Below are 16,001 nucleotides of genomic sequence, written 5' to 3'. Positions count from 1 at the left end.
AGTCATCTCTTCTTTTGAGAGTCACACTTTAAAACTTCTGACTAAATATACTTATTAATATATAGTAGTATATAGATGAATGTACTCATGTGGAATCTTGTTGGATTTGTTTATAATATGTACTTTCATAATATTAACTTTTTATATTTTTTTATTAGTACGGAATTGAAGATATCGAAGATCAAAGATACGTCTTAAAAACTATGCAAAAGAGAACATGGCTTATATTATGGAATGGAGAAAGTCTTTCCAAGAACAATTAAGTGCAACATCATCTATAGATAGATTCGTAACCAATACATTACAAAAAACCTTAAGCACTCCCTCCTCTTATTTACCTAAATCGTCAATTGACACATGTAGTGGCGGAGCTAGGATTTTAAATTTGTGGTGCACAGCGGCGAATTTATGATTTGACCAAAAAAAACAAAGGAAAAGAAAAGGAGATTTGAAATGTTGTTCACAGGAATCGAACTTGAGACATCAAGGGTGAAAAAGCTTCACCCATGCCAAATAGCTTTTATTGGTACAATGTGGTGCGGATAGTTTATAAGGGCTATTCTCTAGACCTTTTGTACGAGTCCCAATAGTATTGCGTGCATTGAGGGATTTACGTATTCGCCGCATAAGCTTTGTGTTAAGCGCATTGTACCGCGTTTGGCACAAATCAAATTTTTACACAAAAAATTGGGGGGTGGTGCATGTGCACAGTCCTAGCTGGCTCTGCCACTGGACACATGTTTAAGAAAATTAAGTTGCATACAAACTGCGAGTACATGACAACACCTATGCAATGGTAGCAAAACTTTCACCCTCTCTATACTTTCGATTTTTTAGCATTAAGCACTAAATTGCGTCCTTCATTTCTTCAATTGTCCCCTAAAGCTTTTCCTTCTTGACTTCAGTTTCCTACAACTTCCTCTCATTTACTTTCAGCTGTTCGTGGATCTCATTACATTGAGTGCACGCATCACTTCGTGTTTCCACATCCTCCTATGAAAAAAAATTCACAATCTTGATCCTATAGGATTTATAGAATTTAACTTATAGAGCATAAATGCAATGTCACGCTTAGTTCTAGCCTTCGCCACACCAACACAACCTATATCGTGTTATGGGTTATGCCTAACCAAATCGAGACACAAAGGCACCGTCACTACCATCGCTTTTTGTGCATTGCAACCTTACAGGCTAAAAAACATACAGTAATATTTATGAACACCTTAAAGACTCAAAACTACAAGTCGTGCATGAAAAGAATAAGCCAACACAAGTTACCCGAAAAAACAACCTAAACATCTTTGTGTCAACCTACAATAAAATGTTACTCGTAACGCAATATGATCGAAGAAGTTATGTAGCTAGATTTATACATAGCTTAGAGTATAGCAAATCTAAGTAACAACGCTATCCAATTCATCTTTCCACTTTGGAGAAACTAACAACAATAGGATTCAACTTTCAACAAGAATTCTCCTATAAAATTCCATATGCATTTCGAGAGTACATGCACAAATAGACTTTGTTTCTTGTTCAATGCAAACTCATTCGAAATTCGCATTTAACTTTTAATTTCTGCATTGTTATACCCTCTGAAATAAAGAAAGAAGACTTCATCTTTCCCTTCATTCTTAAATCTTAATATATTATTATGGTTAAACAACTTGTTAACAATTACCAAACAAGAGAGGGGATGGAGAGTGAAGCCCGTGTAAAAGAAATTACGTACATGTCTTCTCTCTCTTGTTTGATAACAAACAATTTGTTGTTAGAACTTTTTCTTATTCGATAACAGTCAATGGACAAGACAAATAATTTATAATCGTTTATCCTTCAAACGCCCAAAATTCACACCTCAACCTTACACACCATACACTACTTTTAATCCACCACCCAGATATTGGGCTACAAACCTCAGTGAAGGAGAATGAGTTAGCATACTAATAGCTCCATCATACTCCATACTCAAGCTCCTACATACAGGAGGCAAGAATATCAAGTACATTAAATATAAACTAGCACCCTACGGTACCTCTAACAAAGTCTTCTTTGCATTTTTCTGGTGCTGACAAAAAGAAAGCTCAATAGGTATTTCCAGGCAAGAACCAAACTTCATCAGTCCGCTGTGTCTCAGTTCATTTGTCCCATTCTGAATTTGAGCTCCCCGGACCAGCTTTCATTGGATTTGAGCTCCGCTGACCGGCTTTCATTGAATTTGAGCTCCGCAGACCAGCATTCATTGAATTTTGCTCATTCGGATTGGGCAGCTGGCTGATTAATCGATCCCAACCCATAATGTGGGGCAATGCAAACTACAAAAAAAACCAACATACATCGATAATTATACATGCCAACAAAATAGTTGCAAGCAGCTAGACATGAAGCCACCAAGTTGACGAGCAATATCAAATACTGCAACTTTTTTTCTTTTAAGGAATATGCCCATGGGGATTGGCGCTCAAGTGACCACGTCTCAAATTTTCTTAACCCCACCATGCCCAGATCACATGCACAAGATATATTACTGGAAAGAAAGGAGTAATTTGGTTCAAGGGATAGACTTGAAGGAGGCAGAACAGACATTCATGAGGGTGAGAAGAATTGGTTTCTTTACACGGCCTCTAAACGAGCAATAAAGAAAGGGGGGAAATTTTACACCTCAAATTGTTGATTCTCCAACCAAATAACCAAAATCCTAACCAGGACCTCCAAATTGTTCGTTAGTGCTAACTATTACCAGCATAAAATTCATATTAAGAAAAATAAAATGAGATGAAAAAATCCTATAACTTTTTGCTAGTGGTTTCTTCAAATTTACTAGAGGCCACTAGGCTACGAGCCTACTACTGGTTACCTCCTATCTTTGTGTTTGTGATGTAATGTTGGCAAGAAACTATCTGATGCAAGTCCATTTAAATTGCTAAAAGATCAAACTAAAAGTTGATAGACAAAACCCATAAAAAGAATTTACAAAGCCGATGACAATGGATGAGATAAACAAGAAGTACGAGTCTCCCAGTAATATTTACACAACTTCTTCACCCCCTCCCCCCTCTTCCAAACCTGGCCCTACTAACACCAATTAACCAATATAGGCTAATTTCATGGATAAGATTAGAGGTGGCAGTCAAGTCCTTGAGAACGGTTCCGGTTAGCTTATTTCAAGTCTATTCTTCTTCTTGGTTTGGGTTTTCGTCGAGTCTGTTCCTGTTGATTAGTGTCTACGATTTCTAGGTCGGGTCAATTTTGGGTTTTCAACATTTAGATTTGCAATTTTAAATCAGGTAACATATACACTTTCTTATTCCACTTTGACCATCTTTGATACTTATAGGTAAGAAAGAACATAGTAAAGTGGAATCTTGTTATATTTGTCTCAATAGATGTTTTTAAAATCTGAACTTTCAATAAATTCCAATTATAGATATTAATAGACAAAGCGCCGCAGCTTGCAACTATAAAAAATGAAAGGAGTATATTACTCCCTCTGGTCTCTTTTGATCTTCCTAGTTCGATTTTTTTTAATCTCTTGAAAAGATTCCAAATAGGAAGAACAAAACTGAACAAATGGATTATTATATTATTATTGTTTGGGTCTATTAATCCCTCCGTTTTCTTTTGTTGTTCCTATTTGGAATCAGGGGAGAAGCCAATGCAACTTAAAAAATGAACAAGATTCCACTATTTTAAATAATATTGAATTAATTAGAAATAAAGATTTTAGCTCTTTAAGTTAATCAATGTTAGGCAATCAATAAAGTTTGAGGGGTAAAAGAGTAAGAAATGACTATTGAATAGTGTGAACATATTTAATGCAGTTTAAAACCAATAGGGATTTAAGTCATAAAATTACTCTATGTATGGAAGGAATCAAAATAGGACAACATATTGAAATTTTCCGATGGGGAATACAAAAACAAAATAAAAAGGAGGGATTTTATATTTAGAGTTATAAATATAACATTAATGTTAGTTGATATCAGCTAGGGTCAATACCGGGTCGGGTCATTTGGGGAATCACAAATTTGTTCAAGTCTACCACGCATTCCTTTTCGAGTCAAAATTGAGCCTAAGGTCGGTAACTATTACAAAAAAAAAGATAAACAATAAAAAAGAAAAGGTTAAAGCACAAAGGCAGAAAATTTTATGCCTAGTGTGTTTTAAGTTTTAACTAATGTGCATTACCAAAAGTTGTTGGTGTTAGGTGCAAGGATACAATATAACATCTACAATGAAAATGCCATGGCTTTAATTTTCCCCGTCTTGCTGACCTTTATCATTAGGTTTTAAATATCAACATACAGAACAATCCCATATATATATATATATATATATAATATAATTATATATATATATATATATATATATATATATATATATATATATATAATGCTCCTTACATGAGAAATGAGAATGAATCTCAACCACACAATTGGATTAGAATTACAACACTTGTTCATTACAGTTATAACTTATACCCACCTAAAAAATTTAGAGGCCAAAAAAAAATTCAAATTTTGATTATTTTTTTTTCGAATATTCTTTTTTTGAAGTTACATCACTTTTCGTTAGAGTTACATCACTTATTCATAAGAGTTATAGCGCATAAATATCATTCTCATTTCTCATATAAGTATGCATTCTCATATGAACTCACTTCTATATATATATATATATATATATACTCCATCCTCAAATAAGACGAGGAGAACACGAGTGTTTTATACCCTAACAAGGTAAACTTAGTACAGTCTGTTGTAAAAAAGAGATAGGACACATAATGCTGCCTCTCATCAAACAAATTTCATGGACAGGATACTGAATAAAAGCAAGCAATGGTGACAAGGATTGTTAAAGGTCATTTTTTCAAGTTAAATCTTTACAAGTAATGAGCAAACACCCATCAACATATTATTGTTCTAAATGAGATTTGCTAATCATTCTTTGGACATTTTAGAGCAAGCAATAAATTTGAAGATGAGGATTCTGCAATATTCTGTTAGAACAGATAAGATATAAATCAACCAAAGTTGCCTTAATCCCCAACCCAAAAAAAAAAAAAAAAAAAATTAGATAATTGCAAATTAGTTTACAGAGAGGGTTCAGATCTCATACACTAAATGACGTGCGCATGACAGCAAATTCAGCACTTGTCACAGGAACAGTAAAGCGCTCATTGGTCTTCGAGATGCTGTTGTTAACGCCTACAAAAGCGAAAAAACAGAAAGATCAAATGACTAGACAAGCAGGATCAAGATACATTGTTGCAAGTGAGGATAAACTACATCAAATATATGACTTTCTGGATTTAAATATTTTCCAACACAACCAAGTCACATTGAGGTCAATTTAAAGGGATTTAGCATAAATGCCAGAACTATCCTTCACTGTTAAAATTAATCAATCTCCGCCATACCAATAGTCTTTTTCTAAATACATGTAAGAATATCACCGGGTTTTTTAGTAACATGAGGATGTTCAAAGTTTAAGTTACTCAACTTAGAAAGAGGCCTATTATTTCAGGGACGAACAAAATTAGAAATGTGGCTTATAGTTTGGTATATAGTACCTTTTGCAAAAGAAAATAATTCAAAAACTACCATCTATTACTTTTCCTCTAGTAAATTAGAAAGCCAAAAGATGTTCATCTACAGCTAATCTAAACTTGTAGGAATTAGATGGTAGAGATATAGTAGAAACTGGACTTACTTAAAGACATGAAATAACCAGAACCATCTGTATTTGCTCTAATTGACAAGCTCTTGCGCACTTGACCAGCATTACTGCCATAATCATATACAAGGACTATTTACGTTATGCAATCATGCAAACTATGATAAAAATACAGTTTTAAGAGGGGGAAAAACCTTGTTTGCATAGCAGGATCATGGAAGAATTCACAAGAGCCAGTAGGACCCAACGCAATCAAGGAACCAACTTCTGTGGCTGACAAAGCAAACACCTGAAGAATCAGAACAAAGCATACTAGTCAACTCATAAAGATGGTAGAAGAGCAACAAAAGAGAGCTGGGAGACATTAATTCACTTAGAACAGAGACCAAGAAGCTAAACGTATAACTTTGTGCAATACATGATAGAAACAGTGTCTATGTGTTAGGAATTAGAATCCCCCCTTTCCTTCGTCATAATGTCTTTTCCTTATGATTTTGATGCTTAGCTTCATGTTTTCTAAGTTTATTTTCTTGTTTCTCTACGCCCTTTAAGTATGCTAGTTTAGATGCATTATTATGTTATTGTTGTTTCAGTCTTGGGTTAAACAACTATCCATCATTTAAGCCCTTTGTAGGGTATTGATAAGTGAGATCCAAACTATACATCTTGCTCTGATATTATTTTGTAACCTTAAACTTGGCATTGCACTAGTCTTAAGTCTGTCCAACCCCCAAAATTCTGCATTCGTCATCTCAGAAACTGATGCCAGACTCGAGCTCTTGTCGACAATAGGCAAGAATGTCCCATTGCACGAATGAAATCCTCGTTTGTGCCCGTTACGTAGTAGATTTGCACCCTTACGCCCAGAAAAGGAAAAGAGTGTGCTGCACCTCTCAGCATCCAAACAATTGGACTCGGAGACAATGAGTAGAGCAGAATGAAAATATCATATTTCAACCAGATCGGCCCGCTCTGCCATAAGTACCTCCATTTAAAAGAGTATGAGAAGATAGGAAAAATTGGTATATCTATACCCACCCCTATGATTTATTAACAGAATATGGAGTATAGACACTATGATTCATTTCAAAAGTTGGTTGTATATCAACCTATATTTCCTAAGTGGCCAAGTTGTAAAAGATAGTCCATTGATACAAAGCTGACAAACTAATAAAAGGCTTAAATGGTAAATACGAATGATATAAAATCATGTTGCATAAATGAAAAGCTTTGCAAGACATAACAATTAACATTGCTTCCACAATGTGCAACCATCGCCATGATCATAATCATAATTGCAATCGAAAACCTGTTCCGGTCTTAATCGCTACCCCCTAATAGGCATCTCTCCTATGATGATAACTGAGGAAACTGGGTCAAATGATGCAAGATATCATATACACAATCAAAGAAATCAATCATCATATAGTAGTGTGGGTGACTGAAATCCAATATATTGGAAGGACACATATACAATCAACATTTTCAGAAGACATTCAATAGAGATACCTGTATTCCAGCCTTTCAGGTAATACAACTATAAGAAGAATGGAAGCTAGGAAACTTGTACTACATTTATTCATCCTTTCCATAAATATGACTACTATGGTAATTTTAAACGTAAGGGCTACAGGAAGGAGAATAAAATAGGTTATCTTAACATGTGATGTTAATTGAGGAGACCACATCTTGATGGGGAGGTGTCGGGTATATATACCAGAAGTCATATGTTCATAAGACAAGCAGAACAAGTAATATTTACCTGCTTCCTCTGCCAGTCGTACTTGCGCTCTCCCACAGAAGGAGAAAAGGACAACAAGATGAAACCTTGACGCTTAACTTTCATACCTCCACACTGCACAAAAGAAAAAAGATCAAGCAAATCTATTATCATAAACAAAGAACCCACTATATAAGAATGGTCAACAGCTTATATTCATACATTAACTGTACTAAATTTTGGTGGAACAGGCTCAGCAGACAGTGCCGCTTTGCCCTTGTACACAGAGTAAGCGGCAAAGATACGATCTGCATAATAGAAGACACATCCCAAAGACATGAGACACTATAAGCAATAAAATTGTGCAACAACGAAATTCCAGAAAAAATAATAAGAGAACTACACAATATTGCCATTACCATTGGTGAAACTCTGCTGTCCAACTGTAGAGATGCCAGCACAGTTCATCGAAGCATGCAAGCCAAAGAGATCTTGAGTAGCATTATATCGGTTAAGAAGTTGCCCAGATACATTGCCCCTTGTTTTAAGAAGAAAAAATTAGCAATAAGATGAAGAAAGCAATTGATTCTACTTCAGAGTCCTCATTCATAAACAAATGAATCCCTAACATAAGAAGAAAATGCTTTTCTTTGATCGTTCTATGCGATAATTAACTACGTCTTAACGAGCGTAAGAACAAATTACAAACCCCTCACGCAGCTTCTTGCACTAGTTACCATCCAACCCCTACCATAAAAAGTCCTATACTATAATCTCATTACAAAATCATGTATTGAAATTTCTTTTTTCAGCAAACAATTTCATAAACATGATCAAAAATAACACAGCATTCGATTAATTCCAGTCCTTTAATTTCCTTGTTTAGGAGAGGAATACACAAAATCACCCGCTCAAAATTCACATAAGTTCTACTTATCTAGCAACCTGCAGAACTATAAAATCAATGCTAAACAAAAACATAGAAATGCAACATCAATTACCGGAAGTCTAGTCTCATTCACGGATAATTTTACAACAGAAAGGAACTCAAAACCCTAATAACGGCAGTAAATAAGGAGTAAAATCCGAATTACATATACGATTGGAAAGAGAAGAAAACAATAAAATTCAGCGAAAAAAAACCCTAATTGAAATAGTAAAACGATGGAAATGGTGAGTTAGAAGAAGAGTATATAGAAACCTGGACTTGAAAATGGTGGCTAGTTTCATCATTTTGTAAGTAACTTCGGAAGAGAGTGGATGAACTATGAAGGAAGGGCCTGCAACAAGAAGGGTTTTTCAGCGGGAAATGGTAAGAGAAGTGACTCAGTGAGTGTGTGAAGAAATGATAGGATAAAAACAATTTTTGAAATGCCTCCCAAAATTTTACCACACTTGCTAATGAATCACAAAATCAACTCGATAAACTTTGGGTTTTATATGCACAATTTCTTATATATGGTCAACCATAATTCTCATGTGGAGTGGTTAAGAGATGGTGATCGAAATACGTCATATTTTTATTTTACGATCTGTTCTTCCTAATTAATTTTCAGTTCAGTTCAGTTGCGATCAGTTTAATCCATAACCTAATTTATTTTTTTATCGTTACTATTAGTTATAGTTTAATTCAGTTTAGTTCAGTTGCAATCAGTTCAGTTCAGTTCAGTTTTTTATGCCGAAGAGAACAGGCCTTTAGTACTATGATTAGGAGATGGCGAAATAGAATTTCAGTAAAATTAAGGAATCTTGAGGGAAATTGGCTCCATGATAAAGAGGAGGTAAAGAGCAACATAGTTTCCTATTTCGCCAATTTCTTCAATGATGATGGAATGAATGAAAATGTCGAATTGTTTATGGACATTTTCCAGGAGTTCACTCACGCAAATTGGCTCACTTTGAGAAGGCCATACACGAGATTTGAAGTTGAAGTGACGGCTAAAAACATGGGGGCGCTCAAAGCCCCGAGTCCGGACGAGTTTCAGGCCCTTTTCTTCCAAAAGCATTGGGAGTTAGTTGTGGATGATGTGTATAAACTGGTGGTGGATGTCATGGAGGGTCGAGGTATGATGCCTAATTTGAATCAAACTTTTCTCGTATTAATTCCCAAAATTGAAACCCTCGAGTTTGCTTCCCAATTCAGGCTGGTAGGTTTATGCAATGTAGTGTACAAATCATAACCAATTGCATTGTTAATAGAATTAAACCTATGACGCCTTATCTTACTTCTTGTACTCAAACTAGCTTTTTTCGGGAAGGAAATAACATATTACATTGTTATTGTATAAGAAGTGATTCACACCATGAAAACTAAGCAAGGAAAGAAAGGGTTTATGGCCATCAAGATCGATTTTGAAAAAGCATATGACAGATTGAAATGGAACTTTATTCAAGAAACTCTCTTAAAAATCCGGTTTCCCCAACTCCTCATCTCTATAATTATGGAATGCATAACAACCTCTTCTATGCAAGTGTTATGGAATGGTGAGCCACTGAAAATTTACTCCTAACAGGGGAATTAGACAAGGGATCCTCACTCCTCGTACATTTTTGTTTTATATATGGAACGACTTAATCACATCATTAAGGAGGCATTGATTGAAGGCAAATGGGAGCCTATACAAGCAAGTATAAATGGTCCGAGGCTTTCTAACTTATGTTTTGCAGATGACATCATTCTTTTGGCGGAAGCTACTATTGAGCAAGGTGGGGTATTAAAGCATTGTCCTCACAAATTTTGTGTGGCCTCGGGCTTCCAAGATAAGTTTCGCAAAGTCGCGAGCTAGTTTACTTTTCGAATAATATGTGTCAAGATGATAAAGCAGAGGTAAGTCAAGCCTTGGGGATTGAAACCACAAACAATTTAGGAATGTACCTTGGGAGGCCCACGCTCACTAGTAGAGTTACTCGTGACACCTTTAGGTACCTTTGTGAAAAAAAAGAGATTAGCGGGCCGAAAATCAAAGTCTTTAGCAAAGTGAATCACTATTGCTAAATCCACAGTTTCAACCATCGCCTCTTACGCAATGCAAACTGCTAAGTTGCCTTGGTCCATATGTGATGACATAGATAAGAAGACTTGTTGCTTTGTGCAGGATGGGGATGATGACACTCATAAAATTCATCTCATTCCTTGGGAGTAGTCACAACAACCAATTAAACTAAATGAGGGGGGGATTGGCCTAAGTTCAACGCGGCAAACAAACGCATCCGTCTTATCTAAGTTGGGCTTGCGTGTTTCGACTGAGCCCAACGCACTCTGTCGCGGGTGCTCAAAAGTAAATATTGCAAAGGGCGGTGTGATATAGATATGTTTGCACCCAAAGCAAATATGTCTAATGTTTGGAAGGGGATCATGAAGAATGCAAAAATCCTTTGTGAATGGGCCTCGTGTTGCAGCAGGAACATGGACCTCAACGTTATTTTGGGAGCATAAGTGGGTAGTGGATCGAACTCTCAAAGACCTTGCTATACATGATATCCCTGTTGAGATTAGTGGAGCAACTGTAGCTAACATGTGGGACTCTGAATCGGGGTGGAAGTGGGACACTTTTGCCAACTATCTCCCTCCCATGATTCCTCAACATATTGATGCTTATATCTTGAAGGAAGATCCAAGCATAGTAGACTTGATATATTGACAAGGAACGCCAAGAGGTAAATTCACAATAAAATCTACTAAACAACTAATTCGCAATAATGAAAATGAAAATAATATTCGACATGGAAGCTGGTAACTAATATGGAAACCTAGAGTCCAACAAAGAATAAGAGTGTTCATGTGGCTTGTTATGCATGACCGGCTCATGTGCAACGCAAACTGAGCAAGGCGTAACTTCACTAATAATCCTCGATGAAGTCTGTGCGAAAATGAAGATGAAACTACGCTCCATGTGCTTCGTGACTAGAAGGCTGCTAGGGAGGTGTGGCGCCAAGTTGGAGGCCAAACAAGCTCTATCTCTTTTAGATCAAGTAATTTCCAACAATGGATCATTCGAAACATCAAAGTCCAAGATAGGAATGATATGTCTCTTGAAACATGACCTATATTATTTACAGAGTTTTTTGCGGAGATATACCAGGGTAATAGAGCATTTTGTGGGGATATACCTAGGGCTGACAATCAGGTCGGATTGGGTCAATTTCAGGTTGACCTAATTTATATTTCAGGTCACTTACCCCTAACCCAAAGCCGACCTGATTCTAATTTCAGGTCGAAAATCATACCAAACTGACCTTTTCAATTTCGAGTTGACCCAAAACAACCCAAAATGACCTGAAATGAAATTCAACTATACACGCTAAGTTATGAAAGTATGGGTTAATGACCTGAAATGAAATTTAGGTGATCCAAGAAATGGACTTGGCCCAATACAAATCAGAATAACAAAAGCTAGGTTGTATAAGTTATGAATGTCTATGTTAATTTCAAGTTGAGCCGACCTAAAAATAATCCGACTTCCAAATCAGGTTATTCGGGTTATTTTCAGGTTCAAAAAGTCAACCCCAACCTAACCCATTATATTTTCAGGTCGGGTTGAGTCGACCCATTTTTTATTTCAGGTCGAAATTCTCAACCCAAATCCGGAATTTTCAAGTCATTTTCAGGTCGGGTTATCGGGTTGGGTCAACTTTTACCAGTCCTAGATATACCTCACTAAATTTTAATTGTGAGGATATACCAACCTAAATTTTAGTTTTGTTAAAAGGTACCAACAACTTTATTTTTGGCGAGAAAGTTATATTTTCAACCTTTGACTTGCTTAATTATTCTTTGTATCGAGTGTGATATTCAATTGCTTTTATTACATTCTTTTCCCCCAACTTCCTCACTGTTACTTGTGGCTCACTCGCGAGTTCCTACCAAGTCAAAGGCCGAAAATTTGACTCGCTCACCGAAGATAGTGTTTCTAGTTACTTATAACAAAACTTAAATTTAGGTTAGTATATCCCCACAAAAAAAATTTAGTGAGTTATATCCCCACAAAATGCCCTATTACCCTGGTATATCCCCACAAAAAACTCTTATTTGCAATAGTAGTTTGGTGGTTATGGCGTTGGAGGAATTGTCTTGTACTCAACAGCGACAGGGAATTACCAGAATACCGGTTGATGTACTAAGTTTTTTTATGAGAAAATTTAAAGAAGCTTGGTGGGCGCTGGATGAAATGAACGTGGAGCAAAATATTAGTAGAAGCATCATGTAGTAGGCTTATATTAGATGGAATACACCATCTAATGGGTGGATGGCCCTTAACATTGATGGGGCCGCAAAGGGCTCCCCTGGCCCAGCTGGAGGAGGAGGTCTCATTCGTGATAGTAATGGAAAAATGCATATTGCCTTCACACTAAACATGAGATCTTGCACTGCATTTATAGCTGAGGTGCATGCAATAGATTTTGGGCTGGAATTGGCCAAACGAATGGATATTCGCAAGTTGGTGATACAAATGGACAATCAAGTTGTTGTGTAGGCTCTAACGAGATCATAAGATTATATATGACGGAGAGTGCACCCATATAATACAACAATACTGGAAAATGGTTGCAACTCAAGGATGTGAAATCAAAATTTTATACTGCTAAAGAGAAGGAAATGAGCTGCAGATTGGTTGACAAATCAAGGTGTGAACAACAAAATTGAGTTGATTCAAGTCCCCCCTTTAAACTTAGGTAGAATTTTATTTGAGGATGTAGTAGAAGTGGCTATTGCACGCTTCACCCCCCCTAGTTTTGTTTTATGTTTTTAGTTTGCTTTATTTTCTGTAGTTTTTCCCTCTCCTTATGCATCAAAATCAAATCATAACTATATTTATAGGTGTGGTCGACTATAACTATATTTATAGGTGTGGCCGACCCATATATAAACCTCATATTTACTCTTTGTGTTCACGTGATTTTCTTATATCTCACTTGTCTCTCATAGTCCATGGTTTTCATTTTCTTTGTGTCTCGAATATTTAATAGCTCAGCCCAACATCCAAGGGAAACACTCCTTATTGTTGTGTCCAGATTCGCACAAAATTAAGGTGAACTTTGAAACCTTCATTCTCCTAGCATACTTCGACTTTTTTGGAGTTTCTTAAGTCTAAACTGTACTGCTCTATGTTTAGTTTAACGTGGTAAATTTTTGTAAGATTTCAAGTTGATTTGATATGGTTTAATTTTAAAGCGGAAGTTAAAAGTTAATTGGTATGAAATCGTTGGAAATTGTACCAGTTGGAGTAAAGCGATAACTACCATCTACTAGTATTGAATTTATGCGTGAAATCTTAACTAAGTTCCTAGATCTAGTTCTTTTCAAAATTTTACATGATTTCGAGTTGTTTTGTTGAGATTTGCACAAAATTAAGGTGAACTTTGAAATCTTCGTTCTCCTAGCATACTTTGACTTTTTTGGAGATTCTTGAGCCTAAACTGTACTACTCTTTGTTTAGTTTAATGTTTTGTATTTTCATAAAGTTTCGAGTTGATTTGATATGCTCTTGAAAAAAAAGTTTGAAGTTGGTATGAAATCGCTGGAAACTGGACGAGTTGGAGTAAAACGATAACTGCAATCTGCTGGGATTGAATTTTTGAATGCTTATAACATTTGGATCTAGTCCGTGCCAAAATTTCACAAGATTTAGAGTTGCTTTCGTCGAGTTAAAAGAATTTGAACCTTAAAAATATTATATGAGTAATCTCGTTTAAATCATATCAGTAACCTCGTTTAGTCATACAAGTAATGTCATTCAACCCGTGAGTAACTTTCTGTTAATCTCATGAGTAATTCATACTAGCTAGTAACCTCATTTATTTATACTAGTAACCTCATTTAATCAACGAGTAACCCCAATTGTTTGCAAAAGTAACCGCATTTATTCAATCGGGTAACCCCATTCATTCATAAATTGATTTGTTTCTTATTTTCTCGTTTAGTCATACAAGTAATGTCGTTTGATCTATGAATAACCTCGTTTAATCTTAGAATTACCTTTTCTCATCTTATGAGTATCCTCATCTATTCATACTAGTAACCTCGTTTATTTATACTAGTAACCTCATTTCATCGTACGAGTAACCTCCAAATGTTCACAAAAGTAATTGCATTTATCCAAACGAATAACCCTTTTCATTCGTAAGAGTAAATTGATTAGTTTTTCATTTTCTCGTTTAGTCATACAAATAATTTTGTTTAAACTATGAGAAACCTCGTTTAATCTTATGAGAAACCCCATTTATTCACACTAGTAACCTTATTTATTTATACGAATAACCTCATTTAATCATACGAGTAACCTCCAATTGTTCACAAAAGTAACTGCATTCATTCAAATGAGTAATACCTTTGATTCATAAGAGTAAATTGATAAGTTTTTCATTTAGTCATACAAGTATTGTCATTTATTGTATGAGTAACCTCATTTATTCAACTACTAACTTCATCTATTTATAAGAGTAACCTTATTTTATCATACCAATCCTCAATTGTTCTCAAAAGTAACCACGTTTGTTCATCAAACGAGTAACCCCGTTCATTCATAAGAGTAAACTAATTAGTTTCTCATTCACAAGAGTAAATTGATTAGTAAACCCATTTATTAAACGAGGAACTCCACCCCCATTTGTTTATACGAGTAATCTTATTCGTGTATAAGAGTAACCTCATTTAATCATACAACTACCGTATGTAATTGCACGAGTAACGCCAGATGATAAGAGTAAGCTCTTCTCCATTTTTTCATACGAGTAACCTCATTCGTTGTTCATAAGAGTGTTTAACTGATTAGTATTCCCTTTTGCAATTTTTTTTAATAAGAGTAACATTCTTTTATTGTTAAGAGTAACCACATATTCATATAACTAACTCCATTTGCTCATAAGAGTAACTCTTGTTCATAAGGATTTGTGCACAAAGGGTCAACTTCATGAGGCATATCTCACAATACAGTCATCAATATGTTTAGAAGATTCCTGGTGGAAATGAAATTTTGGCTTGATAGCTTTCCAACGCCTAGTCAAAAGCTCAATTCTAATGAGATACGAGTGAGATATGATCTTTTGAAAATAAGCTAACAAACTAAAACACGCACGCAACAACACCTATATTTATAAGTGTTATCGGTCGTAAGCAAGACAGATTGTTTTAATATGAAACTAATTGGATTTTCCCTATGGTTATCATGTGTTTTTTAAAATTCTACATTGTGTCCCTTATATTTTTGTGTGCTATATAATACACTTTCAACTTTAAAAAGTTTTCTCTATAGTAGCCTTATGTTAAGTAAACATTAAATTGAATGTCAGTAATTTCTTTACTTTTTAACACATGGATGGAAAATTTTCCAATAAAATTCGACCTATGAGTTTATTGGTATCCTTTTAAATTTGCATAATTTTGGTAGAAAATGAAAAGATCTAGAAGCATAAGTTTGGAGTTCATGGGGTTTCAATATAATAATAACAACAGAGTTGGTGGGCGTTACCTCTTCACATTAACGTCCATAATAAATAAGATTTAGTAGGGATACCATAGGGAAAACTTTAAATCTTGAAGCTAGGGTACTATAATGTAGAACAAAAAAGATAAGGAGTACAACATAGAATATTAAAAAATACATAGGTA

General features: G+C 35.3%; 1 protein-coding gene across 1 annotated transcript; it reads right to left on the bottom strand.

Annotated features, from left to right (window-relative positions):
• Positions 1–1,799: 1,799 nt before the first annotated feature.
• On the bottom strand, positions 1,800–8,806 carry LOC104892868 (single-stranded DNA-binding protein WHY2, mitochondrial). Its single transcript, XM_010678890.3, has 8 exons — positions 8,595–8,806; positions 7,813–7,931; positions 7,616–7,701; positions 7,436–7,528; positions 5,868–5,962; positions 5,710–5,783; positions 5,116–5,204; positions 1,800–2,312 (listed from the first exon to the last, which is right to left on the bottom strand). The coding sequence occupies exons 1-8, from the start codon at positions 8,624–8,626 to the stop codon at positions 2,136–2,138; spliced, it is 765 nt and encodes a 254-aa protein (XP_010677192.2). The 5' UTR covers positions 8,627–8,806; the 3' UTR covers positions 1,800–2,135.
• Positions 8,807–16,001: the final 7,195 nt, after the last annotated feature.

This window comes from Beta vulgaris, chromosome 1 (genome assembly GCF_026745355.1).
Source record: "Beta vulgaris subsp. vulgaris cultivar EL10 chromosome 1, EL10.2, whole genome shotgun sequence".
NCBI classification, from domain to species: Eukaryota; Viridiplantae; Streptophyta; class Magnoliopsida; order Caryophyllales; family Amaranthaceae; genus Beta; species Beta vulgaris.
The sequence above is the reverse complement of the archived record's forward strand: the minus strand, read 5'-3'. Positions and strand labels throughout refer to the sequence as shown.

Excerpts from the sequence above, each read along its gene's own strand:
- LOC104892868 (XM_010678890.3), bottom strand. The coding sequence starts at position 8,626 with ATGATGAAACTAGCCACCATTTTCAAGTCCAG. Across the intron at positions 7,529-7,615 it reads CAAAATTTAGTACAGTTAAT|TGTGGAGGTATGAAAGTTAA; the intron begins GTATGAATATAA and ends TCTTTTGTGCAG. Across the intron at positions 5,205-5,709 it reads TGGTTATTTCATGTCTTTAA|GCGTTAACAACAGCATCTCG; the intron begins GTAAGTCCAGTT and ends TCGCTTTTGTAG.